Source organism: Crocodylus siamensis, chromosome 2 (assembly GCF_052110815.1).
Source record: "Crocodylus siamensis isolate JL-2025a chromosome 2, ASM5211081v1, whole genome shotgun sequence".
In the NCBI taxonomy this organism is placed as follows: Eukaryota; Metazoa; Chordata; order Crocodylia; family Crocodylidae; genus Crocodylus; species Crocodylus siamensis.
Genome location: NC_143396.1, coordinates 286,591,838 through 286,612,628, shown reverse-complemented (window position 1 = coordinate 286,612,628; position 20,791 = coordinate 286,591,838). Strand labels below are relative to the sequence as shown.

Here is a 20,791-nt window from a genome sequence, read left to right as displayed (position 1 = left end):
TCATCTGCAGTGACTGCAAACACTCACTTCTCAAAACCTTCGTGACAGACAGAAAGTGCAATCAATGATCTTTTCCACAATGTGACTGCATTGCCATGACACCACCCTTTCTCAGAAAACAACTAGTAAGGTTACTGTATATTTTATTAGACTAACCAAGCGTCTTAGCTTGGGAACTTGCAGGTTAGATCTTTGGGGGTCCAGGGTACTCAGCACCATCTCTGATCTACAACAAGCAATCGTTACAGAATTCAAAGCTGTTCTTTATTTTTGCTATGCTAATGGGCAAAGCATTCATTCTTCTAGGTCTTGTGATTTCCCTTTCTTTCTGCAAAAATATCTTCTGTCCCTACATGAACTCGGTTAATAATACCCCAAAAGTGTAACGCTGTGTGCAGAAACACTGGTTTTCTTGGCCGTTTCTGCAAACATGCACTTTGTAATGCACGCAGAGTAGGCCACTATGCTCATCAGCAGAAAATGTTTTCCTCTAGCTATTCTGTACTCTGCACAACAAATTGAACTGACAGAGGAGCTCTTAACCTTTTATCCTTGGGAGATTAACGTGATTTCAGATGACAGGTCAGAGCATGGACTATGACAGGTTAGGATGACCTTGGCTTTTCCTATATGGTTTTCAGTTGTATAATATGCTTCTAAACATAATTGGTCATTCAAGGTAAGAGACATTATTTGAAGCAATACCATCAATGTGCTTAGGCCTGAAATTAGACCTACCAGCTTTCTCCTTGTAATTGGGCTTGGTGTTGCATTTTCTTAGAACTCATTGAATACCAGAAAGTTTCAAACCTGCCGGCTCTGTAACTGAGAGTCACAAAGCTCCTGTTATTAGAGAATAAAAGACTAGCAGGCAGAGCAGGCTACAAGGAAAACAGCCAGCCAGGGGAAGTGGCAGAGGCTAGGAGTGCCCATCACACAGCTGATTACTCTGCAATAATCTAGCAAGGCAAAACCCTGCTTGGACCAGCAGTAGTAAGTTGCACCGGAGGCACATCAGCAAGCCCACTCAGGAAACACCTGTAGCAGCTCAGGGAGCTATGTGACCAAATGGGATGTGGCTTCCAGCTATATGAACCCAGGATCTGAGCCAGAGGAGGCAGTTGGAGGCAACAACTCCATAGCAATGCAGGAGATCTCTTAACTGGCACCAGGGCTATCTTGAGGAAGGCAAACAATGATGATGCCCTAGAAGGTAATATTACCTGGGGTAAGGGGGAAACCCTGTTATGCAGGCAGGTCACCATTGTCTATGTCTGGACCCAAAGGGGGCATAGTTTGTATTTGCCACAAGGCTTACTCCTGGGTTATAGTTTCAACGATGGTTTGAGAGTGGCTGAAAGGGGAGTGAGCAGAGGCCATGGTGGGGTGCCCGAGAGGTGCCTGGAGACACCTGGGGGCTTAACCCACAGCAGGGTGCTAGAGGGGCACACAGATGTTTAGAGCCCTGCTAGCAGCTCAGACCTGATGGGGAGATCCAAGCCTAGAGAGGGAGAAAGAAAGGCTGAAGCCTAGCTTGGACATGAGTTGGACAAGGGCCTGGGAAGGCCAGAACCAGGGCCAGGGGGTCCTGCGTACAGAGTAGACTCAATGTCTAAGGCAGGGCAGAGGCAGCTCTAGAGGGGTGAGACTGGTGCCAGGGGCCCAGATGAAGCCAGAGTAGGGTCAGTGCCCAAGGCAGGGCAGAGGTAGCCCCAGAGGGGCAAGATCTGGGCCAGTGGCCTATAGGCCAAGCAGGGCACAACCTGAGAGGGAATGATTCAGGCTGGGACCCAAAGAAAAGGGGCTGAAGCTGGGAAGGATGAGGTCCCAACAAGGGTATAGAGGACTTCGAAGTCATTCATTGGTAACTTTTGCGAGGCATGGCTGTGATGTAAGGGGCAGCTGGAACCATATAATTAACCCTAAGGCTCACAGGTGCCTTGGGTCATGGCCAGGCTGAAAGTGCTCATACAGCAAGGGAAGGATTGAGACTGGCGGAGTCCAGGAGGGACCTGCTGGCTCGCTCTAGGACCCATTAGGAAGCCTCTCTTCCAATCAAACAATTACATCAAAGGTGTGGCAGGAGAGTGAGAAGGGGCGGGCACACTACAGCTGGAGTAGAGTATGGGTTGTGCAGCCACCAGGGGCTGTTCCAGCCGCCCCTGGAGCACCAACTTGGTTACAGGCTCACAAGAAAGGAGCAGGTATACAGAGAAGAAAGAACTGCACTATACATATGTGAAACTGCAATTGTATCTTTTCAGCTTAAGGTCCAAAATAACTTGAACAGTCTAACAATTTTAGGGAAACAGTACATGTATGCTTAAAGATTAAGACCCCAGCTCCCCCTTCAGTTGCATACGTAGCACTTACACAACTATTTTAGCTAAGTAAGTGGCATTTTGAGCTATTCAGATGCTAGGTTCCTCTCACCATAGTGGGGTTGAATGTACTTATCTTAGCTCCCAGAGGTCCTAAGCAGCAGGCCAATGGCTAGATTCCCCTGCTGCTGAAGCTGGCTTACTGGACAACCAAAAGGAAAAGAGATGTGGGGCCAGGAGGGACTAAGCCAGGCGGTGTGTAGTTCAGTTAGAAGGATGCTGCCTGGAAGGCAACAACACTAGACATCATTGTATAAGATCTACTTTAACACAAACAGAAGTTGTGAGCTTGATACAGAAATTCCTAGGTGAGGTACTCTGGTTTGTTTTATGCAAGAGTTCTTTACGGGGCCCTTCCCACCTTAAAAATCTGGGAATGCTAGAAAGAAATTTCCACCATGGGAAGGTTATCTAATAAATGTTCATTGTGAGGGTTCTTACCACCTCCTAAGAGGAATCTGGAAGCAGCCACTATGACTGACAAGACACTCCATTGGCCTAATTGTCAGTTTAATCTGGCAAAGATTCCTGTTTTGTTGTCATTGTTGTTCTAAATGTTGCACTACACTGCATTTTAAAGTGCTCCAAAATATATTTATAATTAGCACATATCAAGTCATCAAACAAGCACAAAACAAAGACATGGCAGAAATCATCAGTGCAGACTTGCTTTATATTATACAGTTTCAACCTTACCATAGAATACCAGTTGCTCTTGAGGTGTGTCTGCAAATCCACTCTGTTCTTGCTAAACTGTGTCAGTATTTTGGCATAAGGGAATACACTAAGAACATGTCGCCTCTCTTCATCAGTCCTGGAGTTTTCTAACAGAGATGCCTGACAAAATGAAAATACTGTATAAGGTAATGTACATATTCCATAACTTACCATAAATGAAAAGACCTTATGGCTTGCAATCCTCCAATATAAGGAGATGGGTCAAATATTAATATATCTAACAGGTATTAATATATCTAATTCTATATCTAATATCAAATATTAACATATCTAACAGAGATCTACTAGGTCTAGAGCTCTATTTGTTAGATTTTTAGGATGTATTAATGAACAAACAAAAAAGTTCAAACAAAACTAATCGGAAGAAATCTTGAAGCCTTCCCTTCATTTCTGCTCATCCCCTGCTCTAATTAGTCCCAGTTCTAGTCAATGAGAGATTGTCTGAGTAAAGACAAAATAAAACCTGAGTAAGGGTCTCAGGAATTTGGGTCCAGTTGTTTAAAAAAAAGTTAATTATTCATGTAGTACTTTTTGTCTTCCCGCCTGTCTGTAAGAGGAAAAGCATAGTTAATTTTCTGCTTTCTAAGGGGAGTAGAAATTAAGCAGAGTTGTTTTCAACAATTTCAAAATTATATCAAATCTATCATACCAAGGCATTTCTTTGTGTACTACCATACTACCTGTGTCAGCAAAGTACTAAGCGGCAGCAGTATTTATTAAATGACTGCTCCTTCACCACAAATTCCTGACAGCACAAAACATGGCATTTTCAGAATGCATATGAAATGAAATGTTTTTAAAAAACAAAAAAACGATTAGAGAAGCCTTTTTAAAAAAAATGTTGAATGGCACGACTATGTCTATGACTTGATTTCTCCACTCTTACATGCACTATAAGTTACAAAAAAATGAAACATCAAACCTGAGTGATCTTGGACCCAGCGATATAACGCATAGCATCTGCAGCCTCTTCTTCCGTGATCAGGACCCTGTCTAAATGAGTAAGTGCCTTTAATCGGCCAATGACACTCAGACGCAATGAGGCTGGCTTGGGAAAGAAAACAAAGGCACTTCATTTCTTTGCATTTTATATATGATTTTATTTTAATCTGTTGATAATCTTTCCAATCCAATCTGCTCTAATTTTATGTAAGCAAATACTTACACCGAGATTGGTCTTGTCCATGTATTGGAGCCAAGGGCATAAGGTGCCCCCTTTCTGCCCTATACAGCCTACCCCTAGCCTGAGCAGCTGCGGGGTGGGAGAACAGCTGCCAGAAGGCCATCATGTTCTACCCACTTCTGTGGGCTGAGAGTGAGCGGAAAAGAGAGAAGAAGGGGCTGAATCTTGCTACCCCTGCACAGGCCACAAGGAATAATGTAAATGTGAGCAAAGTTTGAATGTGGCACTGATGTCAAAGCTACTCTAGGTGTATCAGCAAATAACCCTCCTTTGGAAGTGAGGAAAAGGGAAAATGTGTCTCTTAGGGACTCTGTTGTGTCAGATTTCTTCTAATATCATTTATGTAGCTTTCTTCCTAGAGGCTGTGACTAAAGAAAATGGGCATAATTATCCACTACACCAGGGGTGGCCCACCTGCGGCACAGGTGGCCTGTGTGTGTGGCAAGTGGCAGATGGGGAGGGGATAGGGAATAGATTCGGCAGGGGAAGGGATCAGAGTGGCACTTGTGGGGCTGGGGTGCAGCATGGGGCTTATATTGTGGCAGCCTTGTGGCAGCCCTGCCAAAAAAGTTGGCCCCCACTGTACTACATTAAGATCCTGACAAGCTAAAGGAAACTTCAAGTGAATGTAAAAATTACATTTACATCTGCTTTAAGGCCTCATATGTAGCTGAGTGGTGTAAGGGGGCTTTAACATATGGAAGAATCAGATCTAGCGTTTAGCTCCTTATTGTCAAATCACTGTTTTGGGTAGAAAGTTTTCCAGAGAGCATTAGGTTGTAACACATACCTTATGCCATGGGTTATGCCTGATATCAAGACTGAGTAAGTTGGGAGTGTGTTTACGTAAGACATTTATTTCTTCTCCCGTCTTTTTCAGCTGATTCCAGCTCAGGTCAAAGTATTTCAGTTTGCTCAAGCCTCTAATGCCTTCCAGTGTGATCACATGATTATGGCTTGCATCAAAATACTCCAGGTTGGGCTGCAACATAGTAGTGATTAGAGACTAACTGTACATAAAAAAACAACTGCAGCAAAAGGAAGTATTTGGTAATGCACTTGGTTTTAATGGATTTACAAAAGGTGTGATTCAACCAGATTACATGCTCAGGCTGTCCTTTACTTGGTAGCTCAAAGCCTGCCTGGACAGAACCCTGGATAAACAATTAAACCTTTGAATGTTATTTGAGCCCAGCCCATCTGCTGTCCATGTCTAGTTCATCTACCACCAATAAGAATGCCGGTGGAATTAATCCCCATCGTGGTCAGCAAAGGAAGGCCCTGTAGACCTTTCATATCAGGTTGAATGGGATAACTGTATCAGTTAAGAGTGGAGGAATCCACCGAGAGTCCTTATAGATTTCATAGATATTAGGGATGGAAGGGACCTCATAAGACCATTGGGTCCAGCCCCCTGCCCAAGGGGCAGTAAGTCAGCTACGGTTAAAGGATCCCAGCAAGATAAGCATTCAAATGTTTCTTTAAAAAGTGTCCAGAGTGTGTGCTTGCACCACCTCTGTAGGCAGTCTATTCCAGGCCTTGAGGGCTCGGACAATAAAGAAGTTTTTCCTTATGTCCAGCCTAAAATGGTCTTGCAGGAGTTTGTGACCATAACCAGAGTTTGTGACGGTAAACAGGAGTTCGAGGGTCCTTGGAAGACCCTCCCCATCATCATTATTCTCATTGTTCATGAGTCACAAGTATCCCCCAGAAAGTTCTTGTCTCCCTAAAAACCTGGGGGCCCCCCAGCCAATGGGCCATTTCTCTCAGATGCCTTTAGTTTAGAGTTGATTTCCCTATTACAGGAAAACAATGACTTGGGGCCCAACTCCTGCCTGTGTCTGGGAGTAGAAATTCTTCTTGCCCTAGTGCCAAAATAGCAAGAGAGATTTAACATTCCCACCCACTCCCCTTCCTTGACTAAACCATATCCTAAATCAAAATGATATATACAGACAACATAACATAGTCTCTACAGTGCTAACAGTCACTTAAATGGATACAGCATAATATGGGCTTTCCAAAGAGACAACACATACCACATCAGTACAATAAAACACAGGGAAATATTCATGACACACCACAAACCCCCAAAGTGTACCTGGGCTCATGACAGACATTGTTTTATTTAACAGATGGGGGATCTGAGGCAAGTGAGCTGAAATGACCTGCTAAAGGTCATCCAATAGGCCAGTGGCACAGCCAGAGACAGAATCCAGATCACCCAAATCCTAGTCCTGAGCTCAGTCTACAAGCCCACGTGGCAAAGGAGAGGTAGGGACAAAGGCTTGATTTGGAGGTGGTGGGTTTCCCCATTTATGCGTAAATCTAGCTTGCTGTCATGCAAGAAATATGAATCAATTGCAGAACTTCTGTTCTGTGTGCACAAAAGATTTTCTTCAGCCAAAATATCCCTTTAGTTCAAATTTCCCTTCAAAAAGATGCAGAACGGCATTACTTACCAAGTGGCAAATGTCATCTAATGAAGTAAATTCATTAAAGCTGACAATAAGCTTTCGAAGCCCCATCAGTCTAGGGATGTCCCGCAGTTTGCTCAGGCTGTTCCCATGCAAATTGAGAACCTAGGTCAAGAGTTGATTAACAGTTAAAACTCTTCTGAATACCCAATACCGAATACTGAATACCCAATACCTACAACTCTTCTGAACACCCAGTACCAGTACCAACCTGTCTCTAAACACTCAAAAGCCTTACATGTTAAGAATGTCACAAAAAAATGTAAGTAGTCTATGGCTACAAAGAAAGACTTAAATGCTAGGAAGATTGTGAGGGGGAGTCTTACAGACATGTGGGGAAACCGTTTCTTTTATTTCCTGTTTCAAAGGATATTTGTTCTTTTCTCCTTGAAGTAACAGTGGGAAGGCAACTTACACAGTGAATGGTGTCGTAGCAGGAGCAAAAAGTTAGTGTTTCCAATAGTGTTCTACAGATAATGGGAGAGGAGATGCCTTTGCAGAACAGGAAGAAAACTATTCCAGCATTTCAACAAAGGCTGCCTCCAAATGAACTTTAAAAGGGGCAAGACTATAACATCCTATAAACAGCAGGAGGGAAAATATAGTCAGTAGGTATGGGAAATGCTGTCAGCTCATGGGGCAGACCTGAGATTGGGACACCTGAGAAATGATTCAGCACTTGTAAATGCTAAATGTAAGGGGTAAATGTTCAGTCCAGTTTGTGCAGACAAAGTGGGGAAGTGCATGTTCAAGACAGCAGTTAAATGGGGAATGGCAGGCACTGCACATGCAAATACCTGTAAGTTTGGACTATTCGTAGAAATTATAGAAAAGTAGGGTTGGAAGTCTGAGGCAAAATCAACCCTAGCCAAATCATCCTATACAAATGCATTGTCTAACCTATTAACAAAACTACACAGACAACCCTGACACAACCACAAGATATAATACCTAACCTGCCACAGGTAAAGTGAAGGAACCATGGCAGTCAACATCTGGATGCTGCAAAGGTCGTTAAAATATGCTCAAGAAATCCCAGGAAAAGAGCCCATGATGCCATGCAACAGAGGAAGACAAAACCCCCATAGTCCACACCAAACTGACCATAGGGTAAAATTCCTTCCTGGCCCCAAATGTGGTGATTGGTCTGACTCTGAACAGGGAGGGTGCAGGCAAGACCATCTCTAGCAGGAATCTCCGAGTTTCCATCCCAGAAGAAGCACTGGCACACCCTGGTCAAAATCTCCAGCCCTGGCTGAAGTCGACACACAATGCTTCTGACAGAGGCCTACTGTATGTATGCCTCTTGCACTGATATTTGAAAATCTGTGGCTAAAATTTGAAGCTAGCTACATACCTTGGATGATTCTCCATCAAGTTGGATTTGTATTTTTCCAGTGCCAGAACTGGCATAAAGTCTGTCAAGAGCAAGCACTACAATTACACAGCTACACATCCAAGAAAACTCAAGGTTCAGGCTGGTCCCTTGGGCACTACCTTGTTCTCACATACACTAGCTTCCACAGTTTGCAGTGGAGTTACTTCCCATGGTAGAACCAGGAGTAAGATCAGAAACTGGTCCAATACTAGTAATGAGTATTGCTTTGCAAAATCATCAGCATAATCATGTAGAGACAGAAGACTGCGATCTCACACCAGATTGAAAACTTCTTTTACTTTTAATAATATTACTCTGGCCTTAAATTAATAGAAGCAACTCCAGAATCAAGAACAGATGATAGGGTTAAGTTTGGACTTCCTACTTTTCATTGGATTGGAAGGCAATCTAAAAAGATATGACACAGGTTAAAGAATGAATTTGTCCTGCTGCAGTTTAACAGAAAATGCTCACCATGATTTGGCTGTAAATATTGGCCTTAGCAACTGAAAGCACGGTTTTTTCATCCAAGCAAACAATTTTTGGTCTGGCCTTTACTGCAGGCTCCATGTTCAGTGCTTCGTTGTCCAGTTGCAAGTCATGAGACAGTATGAATCCTTCTGTGTTTCTGTTTCCTTCTTCTACAATCACATTGTTGAGTGTAGAGAACAGGGATTGAATTTTGACCTAAGCAAAATAGTATTCATCAATATTTGTCACGGTTCTAATTTTCAGTCAGGTAAATTATGTAAAAATGCATATAAAAATTCAGAAAATTAAAAGATTTTAAAATTAAAATTTTAAAATTAAAAGATGCCATTCATAAGAGATCTCTGATTTTGCTTAAGCAAGCACCTGAATATTAGCATTTGTTAAAAATGAAAAGCAACAGCCATATCTTGTCATACAGGATACTCCCACTAAGGCAACAGAAATCAGCTGTCTTGCCAAGCACCAAACCTTGCAGTTGTTCACTGTTCAGCTAAGGAGAATTCAGTAAAGCTATTTGGAGTAGGCTTGGCAGAGGCCAAGAACCCACGCAAATGCAATACAACCTCTTCCCCCTGAGTCTCTGCACACTCCTCCTTCTCTGCTCATTAAAGACACACAGGATCTGAACCAGGAATCCTTCCAAACAAGCTACAAAGCCACAGGTTCACAAGGCCAGTCCACTGTGGAACTTAAAAAAAAACAAACCCTCAAAAAAGAACAGAAAAACCTTTTTAATTATGGCAAAACCCGTTCAGACTTTCAGCTCATGTCTATTGCACAGTAATGTCGCATCACACTTCCTACCACACAACACTACTGCACAGTAGTCACGAGCTACAACAGAGTCAGCATCTCATGTAGACATGGCCATTCTCCCCTGGGCTCCCCATTTACTGCAGCAAAGATGATTTCATGTGACCTGTTGGGGGGCTTAGAGTCAAGCTGCTGCCGCATGTGTGGGGCAGGCATCGGTGGCAGCAGTGTTGGGACAGGTGGCTAAAGGGGGCTACAGGGAATTTTGGGGTGGCTATAGCCCCCACAAAGCCCTCCCTGGCACCACCCCTGCTGTCAGGGTGTGGAGTTGCTCCACAACCAGGCTGGGATTTTGTGGTGGTGATAGTGTGGTTTGGAGCTGGGGCACAGCTGTGATCTGCAGCCTGCATGCCCCAGGCAGGGATGTGCAGGCAGCAGATCGCAGCTCTGCCCTGGCTCTGGACCATACTGTCACCGCTTCAAGAAGCTGGGACATAGCCGCGATCTGCTGCCTGTATGCCCCTGCCCGGAGCATGCAGGCTGCTGACTGTGGCTCTGCCCCAGCTCTGGACCACGCTGTCACTGCCACAAGATCCCAGCCCAGCTGCAGACCAGCTCTGCACCTTGCTGCACATCTGCCAGTGCCGTCAGGGCCAGTCTCCATGGAAACCCTAGCCCCGCACTATCACAGTATGCCTGCTGCTGGGGTTTCCATGGAAACTGGCTCCAGGCATGCAGGCAGGAGCCGCTGGGAAATGGAGTCTGGTCACTGGCCAGATCCACCATTTGGGCCTCCTCTCCTCTACAGAGAGAGAGAAAATAACCAACTATGAGGTGAGGTCCTCGTAGGTAATATGAGTTGATGAGGGAGCTAGATTTCAACTGATTTTTTTCTCCTGACCTCCAAAGTCTGAAGCTGACCCTCCTATACCCCAGGAAGAAAAGCAAAGTTCATACCAGCGTAATGTACTCAAATTCAATGAGGTATTCCGGCAAGACCAGCTCACGATCGAACACAAACCACTCACACTGACGAAGGCTGCAGTCACAGCTTGTGTGTTCCATTGAAGAACATATTTCTGCAGTAGAAAAAAAGAACCACATTCAAGATGGTGTTTTACACAGGTTTTCCAGTTACGATGGGAGTAATGAAATTAAATATCTCTCTCATTTAAAAAGTTCAAATTTGAAATTTTTAAATTTGAAAAGAGAAGTCAGTATTTGATTTGTACCCTCTTTACATATCCTGCTGTGGTTTCCAAAAATATTATCAAATATTACTACAGAATCTGTTACTTAAATTTATCTTTTTCTTAGGCAAGGCTGTTCCTCTCCAGATCCTCCCAGGGCAGTAAAGAGTAGTTCCCCAGCAGACTTCAGTACTGAGGAGACATACACAAAAGAAACCACTGCTCCTTCCCTTGTGCAAGTTCTAGGAAGGCAGGGATGGGGAACTGGCAGAGACTTGACTCTAAACCCCCAACAAGTCAGATGAAATCATTTTTGCTGCAGTACGTGGAGAGCCAAGGAGAGAATGGCCATGTCTACATGAGATGCTGACTGCGCTATAGCTTGTGACTACTGTGCAGTAATGCTGTGTGGTAGGAAGCGTGATGTGACGCTACTGTGCAACAGCCACAATCTACTGCACAGTCAGCATCACAAAACAGCTGTTCTTTGGTGCAACTGCCCAGTAACTCCACTTAGTGCGCAGTCATGTAATACTTGTTTAGACTGCACAGTAACGACTACGCAGTCAGCATCTTGTGAAAATGCGGCCAGTAGCACATAAACACTGATGTAACCTTAACATTGTGCTAAGTGCCTCCAGGTACAGTACCTGTATCAAAAGCAGATGTACCACTCTGTAAATGCTTCCAAGGCCGGAACACCGAATTGACAACTGGATAGTTGACTTGACTGACGGAATCCTTCTCATGTGCTGGGGCACTACGGCCAAGAAAAACTTTGGCAAGTATGAGTTTCCCTAGATACAGAAAGAAGGGAAACATAGTGCTCACACTACCAAGCCTCACCTCAGTGCAGGGCAAGTAAAGTGTCAGTGGTCAGCTTAATAGTGGAAAGATAATCTGCTGGCCTTGGAGATGAAAGATCTAACAGGGACTATCTGCTTCAGCTCTTGTTATTATGATGTGATATTTATGTTGTTCATGAAATGCACATTTTGGGACAAGAGACTTCCCACAATTTATCTAGGGCTAGCAGTATTTAGCTAAAATATATAGGCGGCCATCTCTGAACTAGAAAAAGAAAATTGGCACTGATGTTTTTCTCTAAGCTGTCCTAGGTGCTCTGAGTTAGCGCCATCCCTTTGTTTCTGTGTTTCTTCTTATAGCTTGAGGCATTGAGTCTAGAAAGGGTCGGCTAATATCTCATAGTTCCCAGAGGGAGAATGTCTCCCTCAGCTGCTTCACAACCTTGTCTGACAATTACCTCCTCAAATGCCAGGCCATTATCTCAGTGAGCCAGGGCAGCAAGACTCTGAATTCCTCTCTGAGGACCTGCCCACTCTCTCACAGCTACCACTGAACTTAAAACAGAAGTTTTCCTAAGTTTTTCTAAATTTATGATTTAGGAAATAAGCCTTACAGCTGCCAATACACTTTAGACCATCTTTCCAAACTACTGCATTACCATGCCTGAATGGTTCCTCAGGATCACTGCTATTTTTGCCTTCAGCCTCAGCTTGTTGTTGCACGAATTCTATTCTGGGACATTCAGATATACTTAGACTGTTAGAGAGGAGAATGGCTTCTTCTCCGTTAGGCTGCTGCAAAGATTAAAGCAAGATCTGAGCATGTTTATTTGGCTCACAAGACTTATAAGAATTTAATGACATTTAACCATAAACTTGAAAATAAACAATTGATTTTTGGAGGAGCAAGAGGGGGAAGAGAGAAGAGTACAGGAGCAGAACGATCTCTATGATCTCATAACTTAGACAGGAAGAAAAAAAATTAGAGACAAGAAAAATCATAAACTCTTCGGAGCAAGGACTGTATCTTGCACCCTCAGGGGAGCCTGCGAATGCTGCCTTATCTAGACAATATGATTTGATTTTGCTCAGGGTTTCTAGGATATTCCTGCTGTGTCTGACTGGGGCCAGAGGAGTCCTGGGAAAGAAAGTCCAGCAGTAGTCATGTGGCTGAAACTGCCACTACCTGATGCAGGGAATGAGAAGGATGAAAAATGACAGTCATTGTTGTATGAACACAAAAACAAATTAAAATTATAAAACAAAATGGCTGGGAGAAACCACCAACTTGTTCCAGAGGTAGAAAACCTTGGGGCCTGAGTTGAAAGGCAGATCTAAGTCATGGAGCCTTCTGTAATGAAGCTGTACCACTCCTGATGCACCACTTGCATAGAGAAGGCACACAGACATTACAGAGAAGCTGTGCAACAAAAAGAGAAGGAGCTAGGAGAAGACAAAAGGGAAGTTGATAAGCCTATGCTGGGGATGGTAGTGAAAAAGCAAAGGATCCACAAGTATCTACAAGAAAGCAAGGAAGAAGAGAAGTAAATAGCAAGAGAAATAAGGGCAGGAAGAAAAAAGGGGAAAGAAGAACAGGAAGATAGGTATGAAGAGATGAAAAGAGAGGGGATGAGAGAAGCACCACTTAAGACAGCTTTGGGTTTTACCACAAGCTACTAAGCAATAAACATTTTTCTTTCTATATTTCATCTCACCTTGTGGTCTTCCATTCCCTGGAAACCATCCTCAAGTATTTGCAGCAGTTGCTTTTTCTTTACTGGCAATTTTGGGTCAAAGACATAAAAGAGATAATCCAGCATCTTCCTGTAGTTTCTTAATGAAAATAAAAAGCAGGGAAATATTTTAGTATTTCTGTTGCAACAATAGGCAAAAGGCAAAAGGCAAAAAACAAAACCCCAGATACCTTGCCTCAACAGTATTCATTCACTGTATGACACTAAGAACTACCTGGATTATAATTAAGGGAACTTCCCCTATCTAAGGAAGGAGATAAGTAATGTTGCTCAATAATGCTGATAGTATCCAATATCTGATAAACAGTAAAAGATCCTGGACTTGTGGCCTTTTGTCTATTACTGATCTTTCATAATGTAGGGGGGTTGTCTCCAACTCCAAAACCCACTTCTTATTTGTATCTGAAATATAAAATCCTTACCTCCCTCTCTTTCCTTGAGGTCCCTAGCAAGATAACGGAAATAGTGAAAAGGAGGCTGGCTGGGCCATAGCATCCCCATAGAAAACCCCACTTGGTTAATGGAATCATTGTTTCTTCAAATGATTCCACGTCTCGTGACTAGCATGCAGTGACCTCAGGAAACAGGCATGAGGAGTCTTGCTTAAATAAGAGTCACAGGGTCACTCTAACAAAATGAGGATCAGAATATGAAGCCTCCTTTAAGGAACAGTGCTGGGTGAGAGCCTGGGGTGATTTGCTGATAAATACATCAGCTCCACAAAGAAACAGCTCCTTACAAAGAGGAAATGAATACAGTTTATCTTGCCTACTGGCACAGACAATCATGCTGCTGCACTGCCTGTCGTCTCCCCAGACTACTAATCTGAGGAGGTAAGGCTGACGCTCTGTGCACTTCCTGTTCCCCAGGTACACTTCTGAGCGTGCAACATTTATGTCAAATGTAAGTCTCTACAGAATCTTCTTACAGAAAGAATCCTCTTGTGGAAAGAGTAACAGACTGAGAAGATATCAAGGATATGCCCCCATCGCGAGGGAAAATTTACCTGGATTTGTTTAGCTAAATCTTAGTACCAAGGAAGTCCCTAACACTCATTGAAGGTTGTATGCATACACACACAAATTCACTGCCCCAGTGAATGTAAAAAGACAAAAAACATTCATTAACTGTACTAAGATCTCTAGTAGTAACAATGTATTAACATGAGGTCATAGATTCATAGGTGTTAGGGGCTGGAAGGGACATCTCTAGATCATCAGGTCCAACTCCCAAGTGCTTGGGCAGAAAAGACAACCCCAGCAAGGTGAGTATCCAGACTTTTTTTGAAGATATCCAGAGTAGATGATTGCACCAACTCTGAGGGGAGTCTATTCCAGACCTTGGACACTTGAGTTGTAAAGAAGTTTTTCCTCCTAGGTCGGTAAGTCATAAAGCGTACAAGGAAATGGTTACTGCACAAACTGCATCCTGGAGTTGCAGGTTGCGAAGAGAGAACGAGTGACAATTATGCTCTGTTCTTTTCAGCAATGAAGGCCAAGCCCTGCAAACTGCTGAGACAAGTACATCGCAGTGCCTGCCCAGAGCTCACTGCAGGATTGGGACTTTCAGCTTTATTCATTTCACTACCTCCCCACCAAAATGGCGAGAGCTAACATTTCTAGACGTAAAGGTTGACAGCACTTTGTTGAGCAGATCTATCACTTGAACTTACACAGTTTAAATGGTTTACACAGGATTTGCTGCACTAAACTGCCCCTAAAATGCATACACTTACTCGGTTTCATTTACATTTTCTTTATCCAGCAGCATTTGTAACTTCTCTTCAAATTTCAACCCCAGAATACGGTTGTGTACTCTAAAGATGCGATTTATTTTCACTCCTGTGATACCATACGCTTTGAAGTCCCAGGCACAAAATCGGGACAGGATTAGATCAGAGCAGGAATTAAACCTGTGTCCAGGATGCATAACAAAGAGCACTGGATCAATAACATTTTTCTCTGTGACATTTCTGTAGAATGAAAAAAAAAATTACATAATGCAGAACCTGATTTTTTTCCCCTGCTTGCTATTGAAGGGGAAGAAAAAGACACTTTCAGCTGACCTCTTGTTACTTTTCATTCCATCCAGGAAGACCACACACCAACTGCTGAAACTTCCTCAGCCTGACGAAGGGTTTTTGAACCCAAAAGCTTGCTTAAATTTTTTTCCCCAACTATTTAAGTTGGTCTAATAAAAGATATCAGATTCACCCAAAGACCCTTGTCTGCCTTCCCTCTTACATGGCTTTACAACTGAGCATTTTTAACTATAAACAAAGGAACACATATTATCTTATTCAACCAACATACTGATATTATGTAGCAAACATTAACATTAAAGAATTTGTCATCCACCTGGTTTCTCTCCCATCTGCAGCAGTATGCCTAAAATGCCATATAGGACTATGAAGTCCTTAACATATCCCTATGGTCACTATGCTTAAGCATGAACGTTTCAGAATAGCAAAGCTGGAGCTCAACCCCTGTTTGTCTTACAAAGTGAGCAATCCCACAGGAATCAATGGGAGTACTTGTATAAAGTGATGTGAACCTATAAAGCTATCACTACAGCAAACTAGAGGAAGAATGGCTCTGTAGTTAGGGCACTATTCTGGGACTTGGGAGATAGGGTTCAATTAACTGTGTAAACTTGGGCAAGTTACTTTGCTTCTCTGTGCATTTATTACCTGTTTGTAAAGTAGAACAATATTTCCCTAGTCATAGGGGTGTGATGAGAACAAGTTTATTAGCAACTGTGATGTACTCAGGTGCACAAGGCTTAGAAAACTAAAATAACAGTTTTTAAAATAATTTGCTTCTGAAAATACACATGCAAATCAGCAAAACCTGAGGGAGCAAAAAAAAAAAGCAAACATATATATATATATATATATATTTTTATCAGTGGGCAATTTTCTTGAAAAAGACAAATGCAGATCTGCTTGCAGCTAATAAAAACAGTTGTTTCTTTAAAGGGCTTTCTGCTAAGATCATTCTTACCCAGACATCTGTATTTCTGTTCCCAACCCTATTGGCATCATTTCTCATTTCTCCTTGTCAATATGAAAACTCCTTGGCTTTCACCAACATTTCAAAAAGCTCAGACTGAAATCACTGTTTGTAAGGAAGCCACCAATGGTATGTCTGAGCACGCAGCAACCTACAGCGTTCTAACAAATATCCCTGAACATAAAAGAGCAGCACAGCCGAGGTGGACAAGCTTGGAGTACTCAAGCAGAAAACAGCCCCTGAAATATTGTCAACCTAAATTTGAGTCTCCCTCCAACACTGTCAGGATATGCACACAGAGACCATGTAAACAGATTTGAATGCTTCTTTACACCAAGTAGTAAAGCTAGCCAGGAACTTACTATCACTGCTGTCACGGTAGTCAAAATAGCTTTTAGGTATTTTAGTTTTCCATATATTGTTAGTATATCATTTCATAAAAAGCTTTATGCACGTAAAATAAAAGATAGCAATTATCAGGCAAACTCCTGGTGGTAAGTATTCCACTTTCTATTGAGTTACTTACTGATTCTTCCTTCAGCAAGCCCTCACAGTCGAGAACGATTGTCTTCCATGATTGTTTTACCTGTGTGTTTAAAGATGGCTGATGAGGCCTAACTGGGATTGACAGACTACCACAGCTCGGACGTGTTTCCGTGTGAGGTGGATGGTGCTGGATTCTTGATTTGGTCTCTGACACCGTTTCTGCTGCTCCTGCTTCTCCATCTCCTGTTGTTGTCGTTAGGTGTCAAAGTACTGAGATCCTTGCAGCAGACTCTTCCTCCATTTGGGGTGGTTCTGGGTGACAGTCTCCCATGACTTGACACTGATGTTGCATTTTTTTCAGTTGGTCTTAAGGACATCCCTGAAGTGCTTTCTCTGCCTTCCCCTTGAGTATACACCTTGGCTGAGCTGGGAGAATAAAACTAGTTTTGGGAATCTGGAGTCGGACATCTGGATGACATGGCCAGTCCAACAAAGCTGATGTCAGATGACCATCACCTCAATACTTGTGCCGTTTGCTTACAGGAGGACACTAACATTGGTGTGTCTTTCTTCCACTGGATTTGGAGGATCTTCCTCAGGCAGAGTTGATGGTACTTCTCCAACAACTTTAGAGGTCTCCTGTACATTATCTATGTCTCAGCTCCATGCAGTAAGGTGGGGATCACAACTGCCTGAGCTTGGTTTCAGATCTGTTGTTGTGATCTTAGGGCCAGTTTCTTCACTTGCACATTTGAGGCAATGTTGGATTTCATTGTCAATGACAGCCTCCTGCAGGAGGATCCCGGCTTCCAAAGTATGAGAAATGCTCAGTGTTCTCCGGAGTTGCACCGTGGACCTGGATTACCAGAGCTGGGAACTATTCATCAGGAACTTGTTGGTGGAGAACCTTAGTTATCTGAATGATGAGCATCAGTCACCATTTTCTTGTATGCCTCAGTAAAGATGTCAATGATTGCCTGAAGGTCTGTTTCCAAGTGAGCACACGCTATAGCATCATCAGTGTACTAGAGCTCAATGACTGATATCAGGGTGGTGTCAGTTTTGGCTCAGAGCTGGCTGAAGTTAAACAGCATATCATCCACTTGGTAGTTTAGCTCCACTCTGGCTGGAAATTTGTTGGTACAGCAAAAGCTGTGTTATCCAGCATCCCCCACGAATGGGGGATGCTCATTAATCAAATACGCCGGTTAATCAAACGTGCATTGTCTGGTGCACTCCCTGGTGTTAGCATGCCGGGGGACAGGGAGGGGGGCCCCGCACAGGCTGCTTTGCCCCACGCAGACTGCTTTGTTCTGGGCTGTGGGCCAAAGAAGTGAAGGAGAAGAACTCGGCTCGCAGTGGTGAAACCGGAAGTGGGACTTCCTGTTTTGCTTTTGCTGTGTACCTTGGATGCTGGTTAGCGGAGCTTTCCGGTTGATAAAGTGCCAGATAACACAGCTTTCGCTGTAGTCAGATGTAGCATCCCAGCAAGGAATATTGAGAAGATTGTTGGAGCAATGACGCAGCCTTGCTTAACTCCAGTTTTAACCTCAAAGGAATCTGTGAGAGATCCACTAGTGAGAACCAGCACTCACGCACTGTAATGGAGCAGATGGTGAATGGTAATCAATTTCAGTGGGCATCCATACTCAGAAAGATCCTCCACAAAACTTCTCGGTAGACAGTTGAAAGCTTTCATGAGGTCAAAGAAGGCCATGTAGAGGCTTATGTTGTTCCCAGAATTTCTCCTGCAGCTGGTGAGTTGTGAAAAACATGTCAGTTGTGCTTCTTGATGCCCTAAACCTGTACTAAGATTCTGGGAGGAGCTCTTCAGCAAGTGGAAGGAGATGGTTCAGGGGGATTCTCACAATGGTCTTTCTTGTGGTGTACATCAATGTGATCCCGCTGTAGTTTCCACAGCTGAACTTGTCTCCTTTCTTGAAGACTGTCACAATCATGGCATTCCTGAGGTCGTCTGGGATTTCCTCATCATTCCAGATCCTTAAGATGACAGCATGAAGCTGTGATGTGAGCTCTTGTCCTCTCTTCTTGAAGATTTCCATGGGGATTCCACCTGCTCTACATGCCTTGCCATTCTTCATCTGCTTGAGGATACCCCACACACTGCTGACATTCTCCTATTGTTGATTGGAATTCACCAATTTTTCATTGATGCACTGGAGGAAGAGTTCTCACGTGCTTGGGTCCTTGAGTTCTTCAGTGGTGATCTTCCATTGGCATTGGTTTTGCTGTAGCCATCATCAAGGAGCCAGTTTGAGTGACATAACCGAGTAGATGAGTCAGTGATCAGTCCAGCAATCAGCAGCTTCTAGCAAAGCTTGGGTGATGCAGGCATCGTTGTGACCCCAGACAATGACACAGTCAATCAGAAGATCTAACATTTTGCCTGCTCTGTCATTGAGGACTTCTAGACCCATGGCTGGGGTCTGGGCAGGCTTATATTAGTGGTGACCTGTAGTCACCATGTCAAAGCACCATCAAAGGATATATGTAGCTTTTCAGTAGGGAAATCATTGCCATCTGCTATCCTCAACACATCCTCAGCAGCAGCACATGGTGGTGTTGCTGCTATTTGGTCCACAACTACTTATTCATCAGAGTTACCCCTACTTATTTCATAGCTAACCTTCCCTGAAGGTCATTCCGCTATCTGCCACTTGTGGACACTTTGGGTAGCACTATAGCTCTGCCCCACAGTTACAGTTACTGACCCATTGAAATGAATGGCAAAACTCTCCTTGACCTCAGTAAGATTAAGATCAAGCCTCCTAACCTCCAGCCTTGTTTTGTCCAAGGAATATATAGGAGGATTCCATCAACTTTTAAATACTTTATACTCTTCGATCAAGTGCTAATGGAATGAAACTAAATTGAAATAGCTTTTACAATGAAAAATCCATATAATTTCAGTTTCATGTGTACTGAGAAGAAAGCTATGAGACAATGCTTTTATTTTTTTGAATATTTGTATATACACTGTGAAGATAACAGCTCATTTACATAATTACAGCTACTGGAACATTTTATTGAGTGACTAATTTAGACTATTAAAATTACTAAATCCCTTTTTCAAAATGCTTTTTAGAATAAAGAGCTAAACTGAATTCTTTGTTTTGAAGGTGTAAGTACTGCCAAAAGCTACTCAAAGTACTTGCCAGGCACCTTTTTTGATTTTACTAGGCAGCAATGTAGCTTAATCGCCAGATTACTATAGTGGGTTTTAGCTCTGTCTCCATTCCCTCTGGAACTCAGTCTCCCAGCCGTAAAATGTGAATAATGATATTACCTATTGCAAAGCAGTGTGAAACCAACTTATGAGAAGTGCTATTTCAGAGTATTTCCACAAACAGTAAAGGATAGAATGACAGATTTTTAAGGAATAATAAGACAATGAAAAATTAAAGAGGCAGTTCTTCTATACTTGTCCACTGGGGTTTTCTGGAAGGTGAGCAGGGGGACTGGGCATTCCACACCTTCCATGCCAGATATATGGGCTCTGTGTTGGCTGCTTCTGGGGTAGTATAGAGGAAGGTGGAAAAGGGCCAATTTATTGGTCACAAGATCCTTTACAGAAATCCAGATGACTCATTGCACTTACTCTAACCAGGGGTAGAAGCTATGGAAAAGCTATGAGCCCACTCCCCACTTTACCCATGGGTTAAGAATCAATTTCATTCTCAAGCTTCGGCACAGTTCTCCCAACAAACATAAAGGTTTTGAACTTAACCACAGAGACCAAATTTAGACTTAGCACTAGCAGGGTTATTTCCCACTGTATGTTAATGAGACCTGTGCCTAGACCTAGATATGTACCTGGAGAAAACAGTTCCTTTAGAGAACCACAGGTCATAACATACTTTCTGGTTAAAAAAATAATCACAAACCTTTACAGTAAGAAACGGGGCTTAAAATATTATTTTGCAAAGAGCTTTACCAGGAATCACTTGATGAACCTTCTTCAAAGCATGTGTTTCCCACTGTTTCCAATTCAGTCTGTAAAAACCGCACTACTAAACTATTGCTTTTCTTCTTCTTTTTAACTTCCATCTGGTATATTTTTTCAATTCTGTAACAGAAACAGAAAGGTCAATTTGGCCTGAATTGTCTTGGTTTCAGTTTTT

General features: G+C 43.0%; 1 protein-coding gene across 1 annotated transcript in view; it reads right to left on the bottom strand.

The window, feature by feature from the left end:
• Positions 1-20,791, bottom strand: part of LRRC9 (leucine rich repeat containing 9) — a 74,081-nt gene that overhangs the window by 31,826 nt on the left and 21,464 nt on the right. The window contains exons 11-21 of the mRNA XM_090034303.1: positions 20,605-20,736; positions 14,888-15,064; positions 13,114-13,231; positions 12,058-12,193; positions 11,243-11,389; positions 10,360-10,481; positions 8,632-8,844; positions 6,765-6,884; positions 5,093-5,284; positions 4,042-4,167; positions 3,078-3,218 (exon numbers count right to left, since the gene is read on the bottom strand). Coding sequence (XP_089890429.1) covers positions 3,078-3,218; positions 4,042-4,167; positions 5,093-5,284; positions 6,765-6,884; positions 8,632-8,844; positions 10,360-10,481; positions 11,243-11,389; positions 12,058-12,193; positions 13,114-13,231; positions 14,888-15,064; positions 20,605-20,736 — 1,624 coding nt within the window. The remainder of the gene's footprint in view (positions 1-3,077; positions 3,219-4,041; positions 4,168-5,092; positions 5,285-6,764; positions 6,885-8,631; positions 8,845-10,359; positions 10,482-11,242; positions 11,390-12,057; positions 12,194-13,113; positions 13,232-14,887; positions 15,065-20,604; positions 20,737-20,791) is intronic.